Source organism: Telmatherina bonti (genome assembly GCF_933228915.1).
Source record: "Telmatherina bonti genome assembly, chromosome: 4".
NCBI classification, from domain to species: domain Eukaryota; kingdom Metazoa; phylum Chordata; class Actinopteri; order Atheriniformes; family Telmatherinidae; genus Telmatherina; species Telmatherina bonti.
The window spans coordinates 27,381,883-27,398,973 of NC_136622.1; the positions used below are offsets into that span (position 1 = coordinate 27,381,883).

The 17,091-nt window shown below is 42.9% G+C and overlaps 2 protein-coding genes across 3 annotated transcripts in view; both read left to right on the forward strand.

Moving 5' to 3' along the window:
* tmcc1a (transmembrane and coiled-coil domain family 1a) overlaps nt 1-7,888 on the forward strand; it is a 40,097-nt gene extending 32,209 nt beyond the window's left edge. For both annotated transcript variants that reach the window (XM_079238914.1, XM_079238913.1), the window contains 4 exons: nt 1,850-2,107; nt 2,320-3,011; nt 4,307-4,442; nt 5,705-7,888. In XM_079238914.1, coding sequence (XP_079095040.1) covers nt 1,850-2,107; nt 2,320-3,011; nt 4,307-4,442; nt 5,705-6,019 — 1,401 coding nt within the window. In that variant the 3' untranslated portion in view covers nt 6,020-7,888. The remainder of the gene's footprint in view (nt 1-1,849; nt 2,108-2,319; nt 3,012-4,306; nt 4,443-5,704) is intronic.
* Nucleotides 7,889-9,635: 1,747 nt separating this feature from the next.
* plxnd1 (plexin D1) overlaps nt 9,636-17,091 on the forward strand; it is a 71,870-nt gene continuing 64,414 nt past the window's right edge. Inside the window, exons 1-3 of the mRNA XM_079238906.1 lie at nt 9,636-10,952; nt 12,652-12,828; nt 16,744-16,875. Of these exons, the coding sequence (XP_079095032.1) occupies nt 9,741-10,952; nt 12,652-12,828; nt 16,744-16,875 (1,521 nt within the window). The 5' untranslated portion in view covers nt 9,636-9,740. The remainder of the gene's footprint in view (nt 10,953-12,651; nt 12,829-16,743; nt 16,876-17,091) is intronic.

Genomic DNA, 17,091 nt, shown 5'->3' on the forward strand with positions numbered 1-17,091 from the left:
GCCAGGCAGACTGGACTAGACTTTCAGTCAGTCCTGTGGTCTGAGTTGAAAGGGAACTTGTAACTCTTGAGTAACCCTTTACTCATCCCTGCTTTTTGTTCATCTGCTTCTCCAATTACTTAACACAGTGCTTTCGTGTGTGTTACAATAACCTCAGAGTCTGTTCCTTTTTTGCGATTCAAGTCTGTGCTGATGATATATGACAGACTGTATTGTGTAATTAAGTGTTTGCATGTTGTATAGATAATTTGTCTCTGGACGGTTTTTGTTGTCAGTGCATGATAAGAACATGCAGTTTTTCCTTTACAAATAAAAAGGGAAATATAGATATAAAGAAACTTTATTACAAGAAAGAATCACATTTTCATTTATCACTTTTTAACTAACTAACTTGAACTATAGTACTTTATTTGTTGTTGTTAAATATATATCAGTGTTTCAATCTGTTGGAACTCATTTAAGATGAGATCAGACAGATTCAATGTGCTGATAAAGTGTTGTTGTTGCTTTTTGCTTAAAAAAAAAAAAAAAAAAAAAAAAATCTCGATGACTGTCAGACAGAGAAATAAATCCTTGGCCTGATCTATTTGTACCCCGTGAAGATGATTGGCTGCTGCGTGCTGTGCAGCTGACGAGATGATGTCATCCTTCTGCTCTGAGAGGAGGGGGGGGTTGTGCGAGGGGCGGAGCTTCGCGCGCCGTCATCAGTCAGAGTTTCAGGTGCGCTGTAAACTTTTCACAACAAACCGAGTGAGGTGCAGCGACAGGATAGCTTCAAAGAGTCGGTGCTGCGGTGGCTTGAACTAAATTCACCTTTAACCGGAGTCTCAGGACAAATGAAAACTGACGGAATCCAAACTCTTTGGGGAAAATGCACTGGGAAAAGTTTCTCCGTTTGAAGAATGGAAAGGTGAGGCGTGTTTTTTGTTTGTTTTGTTTTTTAAATCGTAAACCATTTAAAATACTTACTAGGGTAACATGTAGTAGTATTTTAACATTGATTTTAGGTATTGGGTATTTTATGTAGTCTCTCCGGATGTGTGGAAGTTTGTGTTGACTGTGTCAGTCCTAGCTCGCAGCAGGTGATCCTCCGGCTTTTCTTTTTTTTTTTTTTTCTTTTTTTTTTTTTTACCTCCTAAAATGATGCAATGGTGGTGTCTGCTGTCTTGTTTGGCTGCTAAGCCTCTGTTGGGTGCTGTCAAGTTCAGCTTATTTTTGTGTTGGTGCTAAATGACGGGCGCAGTTCTGATTGTCCTCTCCTTGATGTGACAGAAAATATGGATCTCATATAACTTCTGTAAAGATATTAGACTGAATACTGTCTCAGGTACTTTCTGCTATATGCACAATTTTTGTGTTTATGCTTCCTGTCCTACTGGCAAATCTTGCCAGCATCTGGAAAAGCAAAAACGCATAAAAAATATTTTTCTTTTTATTTGTGAAGCTGTTATGAAGACAAATCTAGTATCCTGTATTTTTCTCATTTTCTGCCTTTGACAAAATAAAGTATGGAAACCCTGGATTGATATGTAGGCTATTTTAGTGCTTGTTTGATTTGTGCCAGGAATGATTTCCTCCACTTTCTTTTCATTGTAAAACCCTAAATGACAAACTAAGAAGTTGCATCTTCCTCTTAAGTAGTAGCTAACCACAAGTGACCTTTTCAGCTGACTTAGTTTGACTTCTTGTCTGGCACGTGCTTCAGAAAGAAGCATCTTTTCTTCTTCTTTTTTTTTTTTTTTTTTTTACATGTCAGCAAAAGTATGAAACAATGTGCAATATGCAGCTCACAGCTCTCATCTTCCCTTGTCCTACACCCTGTCCCATCTCATTTTCCTGCTTGTTTCAGATTGACCGGCTGGAGGTGAGCGGGCTGGGCCAAACATCCCTGGCTGTTTCATGTGGGGCAGATGGTTCCTTTCCTGTGGGTGAAGATGGTACCCCAGACCCTCAACGCACTAAGCAGGCCATCACCCAGCTACAGCAGAAAATCCTCAAACTCACAGAGCAGATCAAGATTGAGCAGACAGCAAGGGATGACAATGTGGCGGAGTACCTCAAACTGGCCAACAATGCCGACAAACAGCAAAGCACACGCATCAAACAGGTACTAGCATTATTATTATTAGTTATTCTGTTTTATCTTATCATTTGTGTGTTTGTGTTTTTATGGAAACGTAATGAGGTTGGTAACATTTTGTCACGATTAGTGTTACTGGAGGCTATGAGGGAGTTTGCTAAATAAACTGAAGTGAAATAGATAATTAAAATCCAATGTCTATTTTACTCAGTAATGAAAATCTGTTCTCTGACCGGCAGGTTTTTGAGAAAAAGAATCAGAAGTCTGCACAGACCATCCAACAGCTGCAAAGGAAATTGGAGCACTACCACCGGAAGCTGCGGGAAGTGGAGCACAACGGTATCCCACGGCAACCCAAGGATGTTCTGCGAGACATGCAGCAGGGCCTGAAGGATGTTGGGGCCAAAGTCACAGGCTTCAGTGAAGGCGTCGTGGATAGTGTCAAGGGAGGCCTTTCCAGCTTCTCACAGGCCACCCACTCTGCTGCTGGTGCAGTCGTCTCCAAACCCCGAGAGATTGCTTCGCTTATTCGCAACAAATTCGGCAGCGCTGACAACATCCCCTCACTCAAAGACTCTCTAGACGACTCTGCGGTGGAAGAAGGTGTGACGGGTGCTGGTGGACGTTCTCTTGGCAGTGCCGGCCTCCACCTACAGTCCAGTCCCAAGTATGGAAGTGAAGATGACTGCTCTATTGCTACATCAGGTTCAGCAGGGGCCAACAGCACCACAGGGGCCCCTGGAGGTCCACCAAGTTCCAAGGGCAACACATTGGAGAGAAGCCAGAGTTCCAGCCTAGACATGCTGCTACAGGAAGTGCAGGAGCTGAGGGATGGTCAGGCAAGGCTGGAGGAGAGCCTGGAAGGATTGAAGAGCCACTACCAGAGAGACTACACAGTTGTTATGCAAGCACTGCAGGAAGAGCGCTTCAGGTACAGAGAGAACTTACGAGAATGTGTCAGGTGAACATTCCTGAGACAGTTTACATGTATGACAAAATCTCTGAAAGGAAAGCTCCAGAAATGTCAACATGTAATTAAGGAAGAATTCTATTTTTAGTAACATCGGTGCAGAGATCAGACCTGTTGCAGTGCTGCCAGGTGACATCATCACTGGCAGCCCTATTCTCACCCTCAGCCCACAGTAGATAAAATGTAGACGTTGACCTGCAGTTCATCTAAATCACTGCGTAGAGCTGAGAGTTTGTCTTTAATACTCATCTTCAAAAAACATTGGCATTGTCCCATGTAATTTGTAGGTTTTGTGTCATTTTTGTTGTTTTTTTTCTTCTTCTAAATTATGCATCTCAAACACCATTCACCTCCTCAACTCTGACACACCACTTTTACCTTTCACAGGTGTTCTTATGGTACTGAAATAATCAGAATTACATCAGCTCTTGTCTCAGTCTATTATTCAGACTTTGGCCTGAAAACACACAGTCACAGCCCTTAAAAACATCCTGAAATGAGGGCATAAAGATCAGGAGATATGGAGAAACAGTGGACATTTTTCTTCCTAACATGTCCAGGTCCAGAGCAGTCTGTGCTCAAAGACCAAAATAAATTGCAAAAAAGAAAGAATGGTGAACAGGCTCATTTTTAGCCTCCCCACAGGGGAACCATCATCCAGAAATGACTTGGCCACTAAGTAGCTCCACAGTATCGTAATCCTACTTGCTGTAACCAAAAACTGCTTGCAAAGGTTTGCAATATTTCTATCAAGAGGTTAACAAGTTTAACTGCTAAAACTTTGTGTTCTAATATTGTGTTATAGTTTAGTGAAATGATGTGTTCTCTAAGACCCAGGAGATCACAGATATTAAGGATTGTAATCATTATATGTAGTTGATTTTACCCTCTGTTCATGTTTGATGGGAACAGAGCACACAGCCACGTACAGGTGCTCGCTCATATGTCTATTCTTGCCTGTGTCTTTTATCCAATTGACACCGCCAACCAAAATAAACAGCAGTAGAGATCCCTCGCCTCCTGCTGAGCTCACTTCATTGGTCAGACTCGGACTTCTGACTCCGTGTGATTGGACAGTAGGATCAGCAGATGATTAAGCACATCCTAATCTTGTCAGAGCCAGTCATCAGTCCACCCATGTGCCATGTGGTGGGATGTCTCCTGGGCCTGTTTTCTGTTAATTCCTGCGTGTGTTTCTTTGTCTAAGCTAATTAGGTAACATGCTCTCACGTGTGTTTCTTTACTTGTGTGTTCAGATGTGAACGTCTGGAGGAACAGCTGAACGATTTGACAGAACTTCACCAGAATGAGATCCTCAACCTCAAACAGGAGCTGGCCAGCATGGAGGAGAAGATCGCTTACCAGTCTTACGAGAGAGCAAGAGACATTCAGGTTTGTATTTCAGGATTTTATACACAAGCACAACAATAATAGGAAAAATAAACCACTTCTTACAAAAATACCCATTATTGTTCTTTATGGTCCTCACTTCTGACTGGTAACCAGTGATGATTCACCTGACAAGCATTATCTGAAATAATGGTAAAATTGTATTTGTCATTGAATATTTATAAAACATTCTTCTACTTGAAATGTGTATTTTTTTTAATAAAAGATTTTGTGTTTTTGATCTTTACGTTTTTATATTTCTAAAACATAAAAACCTAAAATATCTTATTTTTAACGGGAGATTTTAGAAAAGATTTTTTTATTCCTTGAAATTATAATTATCAATAACTGCCCTGTATATTACTTGTCAAGACTAGAAAATGCACAGACAAATCTGGTTATACGGGTGTTAAATTAAACAAACTCATTTTAAATAATATCTTTTTTTTAGCAGCATTCTATTTTGTCTCATCAGTTTAATTCAATCCTCTCCTGTTTAGTCCTCCACAGCCATAGCTTCCCCTTTGCTATGATACTGGAAGTGGTTGTATCAGTGGCTTCCTGTCATAAGCATTAGCAAGCTAATGTGGGCTAGTCAGACTAGACGTCATTGTGCCAGGCTCAAATTAAACCGAGGTGGGCACACGCCCTGCAGTAGTTCAAGGCATGATCTCATCGTGGATGTTGACTGTAAAAACAGGAAAATCGGTCCAAGGAATCCTATCGTTCTATCAGCTTTTCTGTTCGTGCAAAATATAAATATTTCCTTGTGAATGCCTCACATTACTGCTGTCTTGCATTGTTCCTGGCAGTCTTGGGTTTTTTGTGTGAAGATAAGTTGTGCCTGACTGCGTTTCCTTCCACTGGCAGCAGAGGATGTTAACAACTCATAACAGTTGATCTAATAAGACTTTCAAGTAAAAGACAACATCTTTTCATTTAAATCTCCCTCATTTAATTTGGTTTAGCTTTATTTTACTTTAAATTTGACAAACAAATATTGAAGTTTTGATGGACACTTAAAGAACATTTGCCATTTGGATTTAGGTTTGTTATTGAGAGCATAGTTTGCTTGTGGTCTGAAGTGTTTCTAATGTTTTGACCAGTCTTTCTACAAATGTCTACAGAGATCAAAACACATATACGCTCTAAAGTATTGTGCAGTTAAGTGATCAAACATGTTATGAGTGTATTTCTGGTCATTATTGGTGTGAACACATATGGCAATGTTGATGACCTTTTTATTTTCTGGCTGTCCTCTACAGGAGGCATTGGAGGCTTGTCAGACAAGGATCTCGAAGATGGAGCTCCAGCAGCAGCAACAGCAGGTCGTCCAGTTGGAGGGGCTGGAAAATGCCACAGCCCGGACCCTCCTGGGAAAACTCATCAATGTGTTGCTGGCCCTTATGGCTGTCCTTCTGGTCTTTGTATCAACTGTGGCCAACTGTGTGGTCCCCCTCATGAAGACGCGCTCACGCTCCCTCTCCACCTTGCTCCTCATCCTCCTGCTGGCCTTTCTGTGGAGAAACTGGGACGCGCTCTCGGGGTACACACACCGTGCTCTGCAGCCCCCAGGATGACCAGAATGACAGCAGCACATGTTGCTTCGGTGATGACTGTTGTTGCAGTCGGACAAGAGGTTTGAAGAATGTGCTTGCATTAGGATGACTGCGTGGCCATGAATGATGTGCACATTCTGACTCTGTGGAAACAAGATAAAGAGGAAAAAAAATGGAATAAAACAAAGGACTCACATTTTGGGATGGAAAAGACTGTTTACATTTTTGAATGAACTGGTGTTTTGTTATCCTTCACTGGATGCAGCATTGTACTGTTTTTATCTTTTAGAATTTAATCAATTATAATGTTATTTCTAATAATATTTTATTTTTAATGTTATTTTATTCAGTACCATGTAGCATTATGCTCCCCTCACTCAACGTAAAGGGGAGATTAGTCAGGAAACTGGGCTGGCGGGTCGTTCCAAAGCTCCAGTCTTATTGTAGAGACATGCAAATGTGAGAATGTGGTTGATTGCCTTTAGGAAGAGAACGCTTACCTTTCTGTGATTGGTAGATTTTAACCAACGGCCGAAAACCTTGGGAGTTGCTCCTTTCTTGCTGTGATGAATTTAAGATGGAACATTATTGAAGAACTGACCATAAATTTTGTGTTTCATGACGACTACAGACATTGTGCTTCCTTAGCATCTGTAATAGCAACGATCCCTTGCTTTTAATTTTTTACTTTTTTAGTAAACCAAGAAAAACAAAAGGTGGACGAAGGGATAATATGAATAAAAGATGAAGACTTAATGAAGGAAAACTACTGTATGAAATGCTGCTCACAATTAAAAGAACAGGTTAAACACAAACATCTTAAGGATCTGCCATATTTGAAACATACAAACAGTGCTGGATATTTTCATTAAGAAAATGATATACGAACCAGTTTTGCTTTTAAGACAATGACTAAGCACTGTTGTCCAAGTAAAATCAGTTTGCCAGGATAGTTGCCCTCCACCCCCTCCCACCATATTTCATGTGATCAGGTCAGGGAAGAGACCATTGGTGCTTATCCAGCTCTGTCTCATTTGGATCAGGAATGATGCTGCTTCATATCTATAGTGCACGTCGTCTCCACTGCCATTCAAATGCTCACTGCCTGTCCGTGATACGCTACTAACACATTCTCCCTGCATATTCTGTCTATGGTTGACCTGTTGTTTCTTCCAGCTGAAGGTGTAATCACTCTGTGCCAAACCTGACTTAAAGCAGGGATGTCTGAGTGAAACCAGTATGGCAAAAAGAAGACATTGCTCAAGTCTAGCTTCTTTTTACAAATTTTAATGAATGTCTCACTAGGACGCCAAGGATGTATCTTGTTGGGAGATGTAACTTGCAAGGGAAGATGATTATTCGTAATCTGAACATTACTTTGATTCCAGGACTTCACTCGTGTGTTTTTTGCATCTTGCTTTGTTGAGTCCAGTCTGTTGGCTTGGCACCAATCCTTGCCCATATGCCTCTGGTTTTCATCTGGTCAAGGACGCTTCAAGACCTTGCACATTGAGTAGTCCACCCTACATTTCATGCCGAGAGGCTGATTTCCTAACAGATAGCTTGATCATTTGAACTGTACAGCTGCACTTTAGCACAGAGCTTGATAGCATATAGGTCAAGCTGAGGCTTGAGAAAGCTTTGATAGAGACTTCAAAGGTCGTCACTGCAGGCGTTTGCCCTTGGGTGAGATAACTCAGGTCAGGATCACTATCATCCTTGTCTAAAGATAAAATCAACAAAAAAAAAAAAAAAAAAAGAGAATAAAGTAGATTTATTTAACTTTGTTTTGCTATGAGGAATATAGACAGGTTGAAAGTGAGCTGACCTTTGACCTTGCATGTCTTCTCATAACACCTATAATGTAGGGTTGTGTGCTAAACCACTTCAGTGCCTTCTGATCTTCTTTTCTAATGTGGAATAAATAAAGTGCATTCCCAACTAAGTCATTGTAGTCCGTTTTACCTTTAAGTCGCCATTTTCGGCACGTGTGTTGACTCTTTCTGGTTGCAAGTCCAGTTGCTGCTTGTTCAACTCGCCTGCAGGTTCGCCAAATGGCCGCTAGATGGCGCTCTTTCACCTGGTATTTTCCTGATGTGTGAGAAGCTGTTGGATAGGACTGGGTTGAAACACAAATATGTCACTTCTTATCAGACAGGAAACAGGTTGGGTGGAAGACCAGTTAATGCTAAAAGTTAGAGTGGCCCACCGGGAGTAATGTGTTTTTATTATTATTATTATTTTTTTTTTTATAAACAAGAAAAATCCAGTCTGTCCTACTTTATTCCACTATTCTCACTTTCACCCCATTGATATGTGATGCTGATGGCTCTGACCCACACTTTGCCTCATCCCTGTAAGGCTTCGTGCATGACTCCTCACGCCCTGCAGGCGCGAAGGGTTATTATGTTGCACTTTATCAGAGTACTTTCCTCCTCTTCCACACTGCCAGATTTGATGCGCATGGCTGTGCGCCAAGGTAAACACGCGTGGCGTACTTATCTGGCCAGCTAAAAGCTCCAAGTAGTGACCGGAGAGAGGAAAGACTGAGACGGTCCCCAGAGGAGTCCACAGTAAATAGGCACAGGCGATTCCACACGATTTAGCATCAACTTTAATTATTGCATGTATTCAGAGATAACACTTCTCGAGCTCACCTGCGAGCTGATTTATGCAGCGTCTGACACACTGCCCGTCGTTCCTCAACCAGCAAATCATTCATTTCTATTCAGAGACGTGAGAGCATATGCACACTCCATCCAGAGTCTAAAAAAAAATGCTAACCATATTCGTGCATTTTTGAGTGGAGGCGCATGTGTTGAGCCTGAATATTTATGACATGCAGGAAAGCTGTGGTGAATGTCAAAGCCCGGAAAGGTGCGCTTACGCGTCCATCTGGTTGCACTTTCACGGTTCTTACCGTGCCGTATGTGCCCAAAACGGAACCTTACGGATCTGCAGAACTAATCCCAGGGCCAAGGGACTGGGCAGCACAGAAGGTGGGACGGTGACCCGCCATTAACCTCAAGATGAGCGGAACCAAAACGCCAGGGTGGAGACTCAGAAGTGGAAGATAACCTCAGACAGTTCAATTGTTTTGCATTTTTTTGCCAATATTAAAACACAGACGGAATTTAGTCACTACTGTGCCTGACTTGATGTTTAATGACTAAAATTTAATAAATAAATAGCAGTAGTAATCAATCACAACCGAGAGAGCTCTCTTGGGACATTTGTCATAACAGGGAGGCAGTGCCATTCGTCAACGCTAATGAGATGACACCCCTGTTCCCATTAAAGTATAGTTTTGCTTACCTTTATAATTTATTATTAGTGTTTTCCTTATTAATGTATTTTGGACTAAACATGACTACAGACAAGTTTTTTCTCCTCCCTTGTGCCTTCATGACAATGCCCAGAAATTACGCACCATAAAATCCACTTTACCTATTAGTCTTCATTTGCGTAATATTGCTTTGAAATAATAAAAATCTCAGCCTGGTTTTGTGTCTCAGCGTGTCTCGTGAGAGAAGCTGCTGAGCAGCACAGCGGGCAGAGGGGGACAGAGGCTGAGGAGACTGAAGAGGAAGCACGACTCGCTTATCGCGTCATTCTGGGTTTAGGCGTTGAGCAGGAAACAGCCTTTCCTCTCGTATTGTCGCAGTAGGAACAAACACACAATTTTGTCTTCCATCAATGCACCCCTCGGCACAGAACACGCGGAAGCCGGTCAGAAGGAAAAATGCCTCCTTCGATGGAGATAGCTGTTCTGCTTCTCGGCGTCCTGGCTCTGGAGGCGCACCGGTGTGCCAGCGCGCTGCACATCCAACAAGCGTTCGCGTCTCCAAATCAGACCAATAACTTCGTAGTGGACCCGGTCTCCAGAAAGGTTTACCTGGCTACAGTTAACACAGTTTACCAGCTGAACGGGACCCTGACCATGGAGGTGGAGAAGAGGACAGGACCGGTGGAGGACAACCTGTTGTGCCATGCGCCACAGCTGCCCCAGGCTCCGTGTGAGCATCCCAAGTTCCTCACTGACAACTACAACAAGCTCCTAAAGCTGGACCGGGAGCAAGAGGTCGTGGTGGTGTGTGGATCAGTTTATCAAGGATTCTGCGAGCTGAGAAAAATGGGGAATATTTCCGAGATAGCCGTGGAGTTCCCACCTCAGGGCGAGAAGACTGTTTTCCCCAGCATGCTCAACATAGCTGCCAATCATCCAAACGCATCAACTGTGGGGCTCATCTTCAAGAGTTACGGGGGACAGACTCGACTTCTAGTTGGGGCAACGTACACAGGGGCTGGAACCCAATATTTCCCCAAGAACCACAGCAAGGAAGACCTGCGTTTTGAAAACACGCCGGAGATCGCCATCCGCTCCTTGAACATCAAGGATTTATCCAGACTTTTCACCTATGACATTAATCCCTCAGAGGATAACGTGTTTAAGATCAAACAAGAAGTTAAAACCAAAAACAAACTCCATTTCGTTCACGCTTTTATCCAGAAGACTTATTCCTACATTGCCTTTAACAATGACGCCAACACGGGCCACAAGGAGAGCCAGCCCAACAGCATCCTCTCCAGGATTTGTCTGGATACAGAGAACCCCCGAAAAGCCACCGGGCCGGAGAGCAGAAAGCTCACCGAGTCCTACATCCAGATGCCTCTACAGTGTGGATTTAACGGGAACATTTACAACCGGATGGTGTCCGTGTACCCCGCGGAAATCCAGGCAGGACATGGAAAAGGTCCAGAGCCTTACCTGTTTGGAGTGTTTTCCAAGGCGGACAGAAAGTCTGCGCTCTGCGCTTTCAAGTTTAGAGAGATTGAGGAGGAGATCCGACAAGGCCGCAGGAACTGTTCCAACTCTCCCAGCAGCGATGTTCAGGTGCTGGACAGTGTCATCCAGGGCTCCGGGGCGTCCTGCATTCAGAAGGAAAACCTGGTGGTGAGTTTGCTTTGATTTTGAGAGTCAAGTTGAACTTAAAATAAATTTTATCAGATCGTTTTCACTCTCTGATTAATATGAGATAAATATAGAAGAAGCCAGAAGTCTTCCTCTCTGTGCTTTTAATCTTCCAGACAGAATTAAGATTGGAAAAACCCCACATCCAACAGCTTCATCATTTTATTACACCATGTTTGCTTTGAGTTGTAAACATTAATGGATTCATGGAAATTATAAGAACTAGAACTTTTTTATTTATATTAAACAAATTCCAAACATGCTGCCAATATTATTTTTTTTATTTGTTTATTTCTGAGACTTGAAGGTCTTTTCAGTTAATCAGGCCAAAACAATGACTCCTGTTTCTCTCTTGGTTTCCATTAATGCCTACAGAAATGATCCCATTTAGCCTAGAGGCTCATGATTGAAAGAGGGGATCTTTGCTGTTGTGGAGTAAAGGTCATTAGAGCTGGAAAGATCCTGCAGACCAGTTCACTTGAAAAGTTATGGGAGAGCTAAGACTCCTCTTACACCCAGCCTGTGCTATGTTTTACTAGATATGAAGATGGGAAGGGGTTAATAGTCTACTATGTTCTTCAGTAAAGCTCCAAAAATGTCTTTTTTAATTGAGTTTGTGCCACAAACTATGACTCAACCACGAATTCGGTACAAAGATAGAGGACAAGCAGTTGCTTTGTTGCAAACATGCAGTCAGATGTTATCGTGTGTTTTCCCATTCACATTCCACACATCAAAATTTGCCCCTAAGGAAACTTTAGCGTTGCATACTAAATTCAGCCCCCTTCGGATGTATGGAAGGCAAAGATAACTTCAATGCAGAGAAATTCCAGCTTTTTATTGTTGTAGTTCTGACTGAGAGAGTTCAGGTCAAAGGATGCTTTCTCTCGATATCTGTGGCGTCAGGTCAGAGTTGCCCGTCTTGCTGGTACTGCCTTGTTGTCTGTGGCCCCAGGGCCATCCCTCTCATGACTAGTTTTCTGGTTTTGGGAGGAGTGGCCCCTATGACCAGAAAATAATTGGCCCTCAGGCCTCTTTAAGACTAATTCTCAGTTCAAAGGGATTTGGTTGTCTTTTTTTTTTTCTTTATATTGATGGCATAACACATAGTTACTGTATCACTGATGGAAAACATCAGTCTCTTTAGTTTTAGCATGTAGTGGCCATGGACACATGATTTTTTTTTTTTTCTTTTTTTGTAGTTGACAGTTTGAAGGCCAGCACTGAGGGAAAGTCAGACGCAATTTATGATAAGACAGACAAAGCTGTGAGCAGAAGGGCCCGTGGGAAACGACTCCACAAATATCCACTGTGCTTAATTCTTCTTCCCTTCTTTTTTTTCCTTCCTATGCGTGCTCTAAAATATTCAGAGAATTCCCAATAGATCCTTGTGCTCATCCAAGCATGGCACTAATGTTTTATCATTGCTCACTAAGGATTTGACAAAAGCAAAGTCTTATGAGTGTTGAAGACCCTTGTAAGCCCTTTTCAAGTATTCACTGACATGTCTAAAAAGTAATTTAGAAGAATGAGCAGCACCCGAGTGATAGCTACCATCGCATTGCACTTGTTTTCGCAGCACTTGAATCACACGGTGCTTCTTTTGTGCTTTGCCCTCTTGTCTTCTAACCTGTGTGGAAGCTGATGAGCGTTAACTTCTGCCATTTTGTCTGTGTTCCAGTTGCAGTCCGAGCAGCTGGACTGTGGTGCAGCCCACCTGCAGCACCCCCTGGCTCTACAAAGGCCCCTGAAGGCCGTTCCTCTTTTTGAATACCCAGGCCTCAGTTCAGTTTCGGTGGACAACGTGCACAACCGCACTGTGGTTTTTCTGGGAACCAGTAATGGACGGCTTCGTAAGGTGAGACAAATAGGAATGTAATGTAGATGAATGCACACAAACTAACACAATGACTTGGGACGAAACTTTCTGAGCTGTTGGAGCCCCAGGCCATAACATTGTTCCTGTACAAAAAGCCCAGCACTGAATGAAGTTATTATTTTTATTGCAATCCAGCCCTGAAGCGTGGAAAAACTAGAACATTAAGAGTTACGTGGCTGCTCTGATGTGGCTGAGTCTGTCAATAAACCAAAAATAGATGTGTGATGAAACACTTAGAGCTGTTTTCGGACAAGCAGGAATGCCCGCTTTCATATTGTAGCTTCTCTGCACTGTCACCACTTAGCCAACCAACCCACCCCCTACTCCTTGTGTGTCATTCATGCATGGCCCCATCCAGGACCTTCAGTAGCCTTAATCATGTGCTTTAACGTGCCTCAGACCTGGTTATTGTCTGAGAGACCAACAGGACTTGTTGACGACGTATGACTCAGCCCCGACATGTGTTTATCCACGACTTCAGCCTCTAAACATCTGCAGACGGTCCAGCTTGTGAAAACCTTTCCTGTCCAATTAACAGCATTCCTTAATTCTTGTCTCAGCCACATTCCTGGTCACCCCTGACTGAGCTGCCTGCGAGCGCAACAAGCTGCTCCTCGGCCGTTTGTGCAAGCTGACTCTGAAAGCACTCGGGCCCTATTGTTTTGCATTAACCTGGTACCTTTTACAACATTAAAACCATGCTGCTGTAGGGGTTTTTAGGGCTGGCTGAAAGAACTTCTTGTCTTCCTCCCTCTGATGAAGGCACTGCATTGGTCCTGGCTGGGTATGTGGTAATTGGTTGTTGGATGGTTTACTGTATACCAGAAACACCACATTGGTTGCTGTGTTGTAAAGCAGCACTGTGTGTGTGACTGCTTGCATGATTGTAGGTTTGACAGTGTTTTTAGGTGTTTGACTTTGTCTGCAGGCCACTTCGAGTGGTGTAACGATTGCATGTGTTTACTCAGATAAATGCGTTCCCTGCAATTTGCAGCTATATGTGTATACGTGTGTGTCAACCTTTTTATATAATAAGCATAGTGTTTTTGCGACCTTGGGCAACAACATCAAGCCTGTAAGTGTCTTTCATTGTTTGTCTGCGCATCTGTGTGCGCGTTAGTGACTGTGAGTGTGTGTGCGTGCCCCGAGGATAGAGCTGTTACAGAGGTTAATGGTGCTGTTAGTGTGTGTAATGTGATTCTGACTGTGAGTTTGGCTCCGACTAAATACAGAAAAGCGGTGGTTGAGATTAAGTTAGACCTCTTTTACTGTCTATGAGAGAGCCCTCAGTCAAGTAATTTGTAATTACATGCATTTTTTTAATGAAGTCTCTCTCCCTCCCCATTACAGCTGACTTCCATTTTCAGGTTCTGGCAGCCTCCGCCTTTATCTCACTCGCTCTCGTCCAGTTTTACTCGCTCCATCTTTCTGTTCATCGCCTCGCTGTCCCTCTCTCTCTCTCCACACAGTTTTTGTTTCATCTCAAATCTAAAAGATCTTTGATTCATTGTGCATTGTGCATACAAACAGACTTTATCTCCTTCTCTGTCTTGCTCTTATGCTGCTGCCCCACCTCCACCCACCTTTATTCTTTTTATTTTACACCCAGGTAGACACACACACACACACACACACAAACACTTGCACACACTCCCATAGAAAAGGAGCGCACAGCAGCTGAGCACTCCTTGGCTGAATAGGGCCTTTCATCTGCATGAAGACAGACAGAGAATGGAGTCAGAGTGACCTGCTCGTACTGCAGGTGTTTTGTTGGCTGACCGGGTAGTGCTTTGTGCCACAGCTCGCCGCAATACTCCTCCTATCTGCTCCTATTCTTCTCCCCCTGTCCAGGTGTGTGGGCTGCTGTTTACTTGCTCCTCATAGTGTCACTCTGCAAATGTGTTTAAGTCACTGGAGTGAGAGGGGGGTGAAGACATAACACAGCTGCTTAATATCGCCACTGTGTGTATGTAGAAAGATTGGTGGGTGGTGTTATGAAAACGACAGTGATATTTGGAGGCTGAGATAATGCCTTTCATCACAGGTTTACAAAGCTTCTGTTTGCTCTAGTTTAACATTAACCAGCTTGTCTAAGTGGGTGGTGATGGTTTTGTCTCATGTGCGTGTGTGTGGATGTGTGCATGCAAAAGCGTGTTTGTGTGTCCAGCAAATAGAGAAGTGACACAATCCATGCTTGTCACCAGATGTCGGTCAGTTTGCCAGTTCCTCAGGATGTTTCCACTGAAGAGACAGACCCAACAAATGCAAGAAATGAGGGCTCTCACTGTCTGCGTGACAGGAAGTCTCACTCAGCACAGTTTGTTTTTCCTACAGGGTTTCTGTGTGTCTGTGTGTGCGTATGTTTGTGCATACGTGAGAACATGTTGCCATTTTATTATCTCGGGCTGTAGGAAGGCCACCGTGTAGATAAATCACAATTTGGCGAGCCCAGATTAGGCACAGTGTTCCAACAAAAGCCTCTTAAAATGTGTCTGAAAGGGTGGAATATGTAAAGACAGGACGGACTCTACTCTCTTGTGTCGCTAAAGTTTCCAAATTTGCTAAATACCTCGTCCAACTACTCCTTATCAATCCTCCTACTGAGTTATTAGGATGGATTTAATAAGCAGGCAGCATTAGTTTGCATTAACAGAATATATACTTTCCCTCAAAAATCCACAGTTACAGTCGACTCTACAGAGTCCCAATGTGGCTGCTGCTCACACACGCTGCAAACAGAAAATATATAAAAGGACCTAGAGTTGCATTTGCAGATGTCGGAAACCTTCCATGCACAAACATTAATATGCACAAAAGATTTGTTTGTTGTGGGTAAAATTCTCAGCAATAATACTGATGTGCAAGTTCCAGGTATGAATCCCTCATGAAAATCCAGATGTACAATTTAAAAGATCAAGCCCAGATTTGCTTATAGAATAGAATAGAATAGAATAGAAAGCTTTATTGTCATTGTACAGAAGTCAGTTCAATAAAAGTACTCGTCTAGAGTCTGATTATCTAAATAAAAATAACAGCAAAGTATCTTTATGAAGACAGAAGAATTACAAAAAGATAAAAATATAACTTTTTAAAGGCCTGAGCGCCGTACGACTTTGTGCACATACACATAGTCACATGGACATACGATTTCACACATGCAGTATTGTGATATCTGATTAGAAATTAACAGTCTTACTACAGTTTGTGAGTGTTTATGGCTGTGATGGCCAAAGGGAAGAAGCTGTTTTCCATCCTGGCTGTGCAGGATATGATTGTCCTGTGTCACCTGTCAGAGGGGAGCAGATCAAACAGGTGGAGGGCTGGGTGGAATGCGTCAGTCAGGATCATCTCAGACAGCATGAGGGGCAATTTCTTCCAAGTGGGGCAGGGGGACAAGTCGATAATTTTACTACTTGTGGTTATCATCTCTTGCAAAGCCTTCCTGTTTGCGGCTCAAGCTCCTGCAAACCAAGCTTGGATTCAGTATGTGGTCATGTCCTTCTATATAAGGTCACCAGCAGCTTTTGTTCCTCTCAGCAGCCTGTTCTTCTCTAGGATCATCAGGAAGTGAAGACACTGCTTGGCTTCATCACTGATGTGGTGTTTATGAGGAAAGCTTTGACATTTGACCACAGAGGAACCTGAACAGTGTCACTCTTTTCACCCGGTCTCCACCTGGATAGGGGGTGGGGGGGTGGCTCATTGGACGTTCAGGTGCAAGATGTTGGCCTGACACCACGCTGTCAGGAACTACTTGCTCAGTCAACACACACACAAAAAAAATCAACTTCTAATCAGTTACTCTCAGTATTGATGATAATTCATTTAGCATTTCTTTGTTGATTTTATCACATTTTTACACATTTATACAAACATTGTCTGCTTTCTTCACAGCTGACCCTTTTGGCAAACATGACCATGGCCAATCAGTGGACACTGAGGCTGCCAGGCAACGAAGCAGTCCACCATATCATGACCTTCGACCCCAAGGACAGCAATTTCCTCTATGTCATGACCTCTCACCACGTAAGAACACAGATGCAGCCAAAGTTTCAGTCATCAGTTGTTTGTTGTTTGCCTGTTACTAATCTGTCACGTCAGTCTGAAGAAAAACCACAAGAACCGCAGTTGGAACACGTTGTGTGCACGTCCTGCAGATTTTTTTCACCATCATTTAGCAGATCGCAGCAACGTTCATGGTGAAGCTCAGACCTTAAGTAGATTTCAGGGCTGCATTTCAAA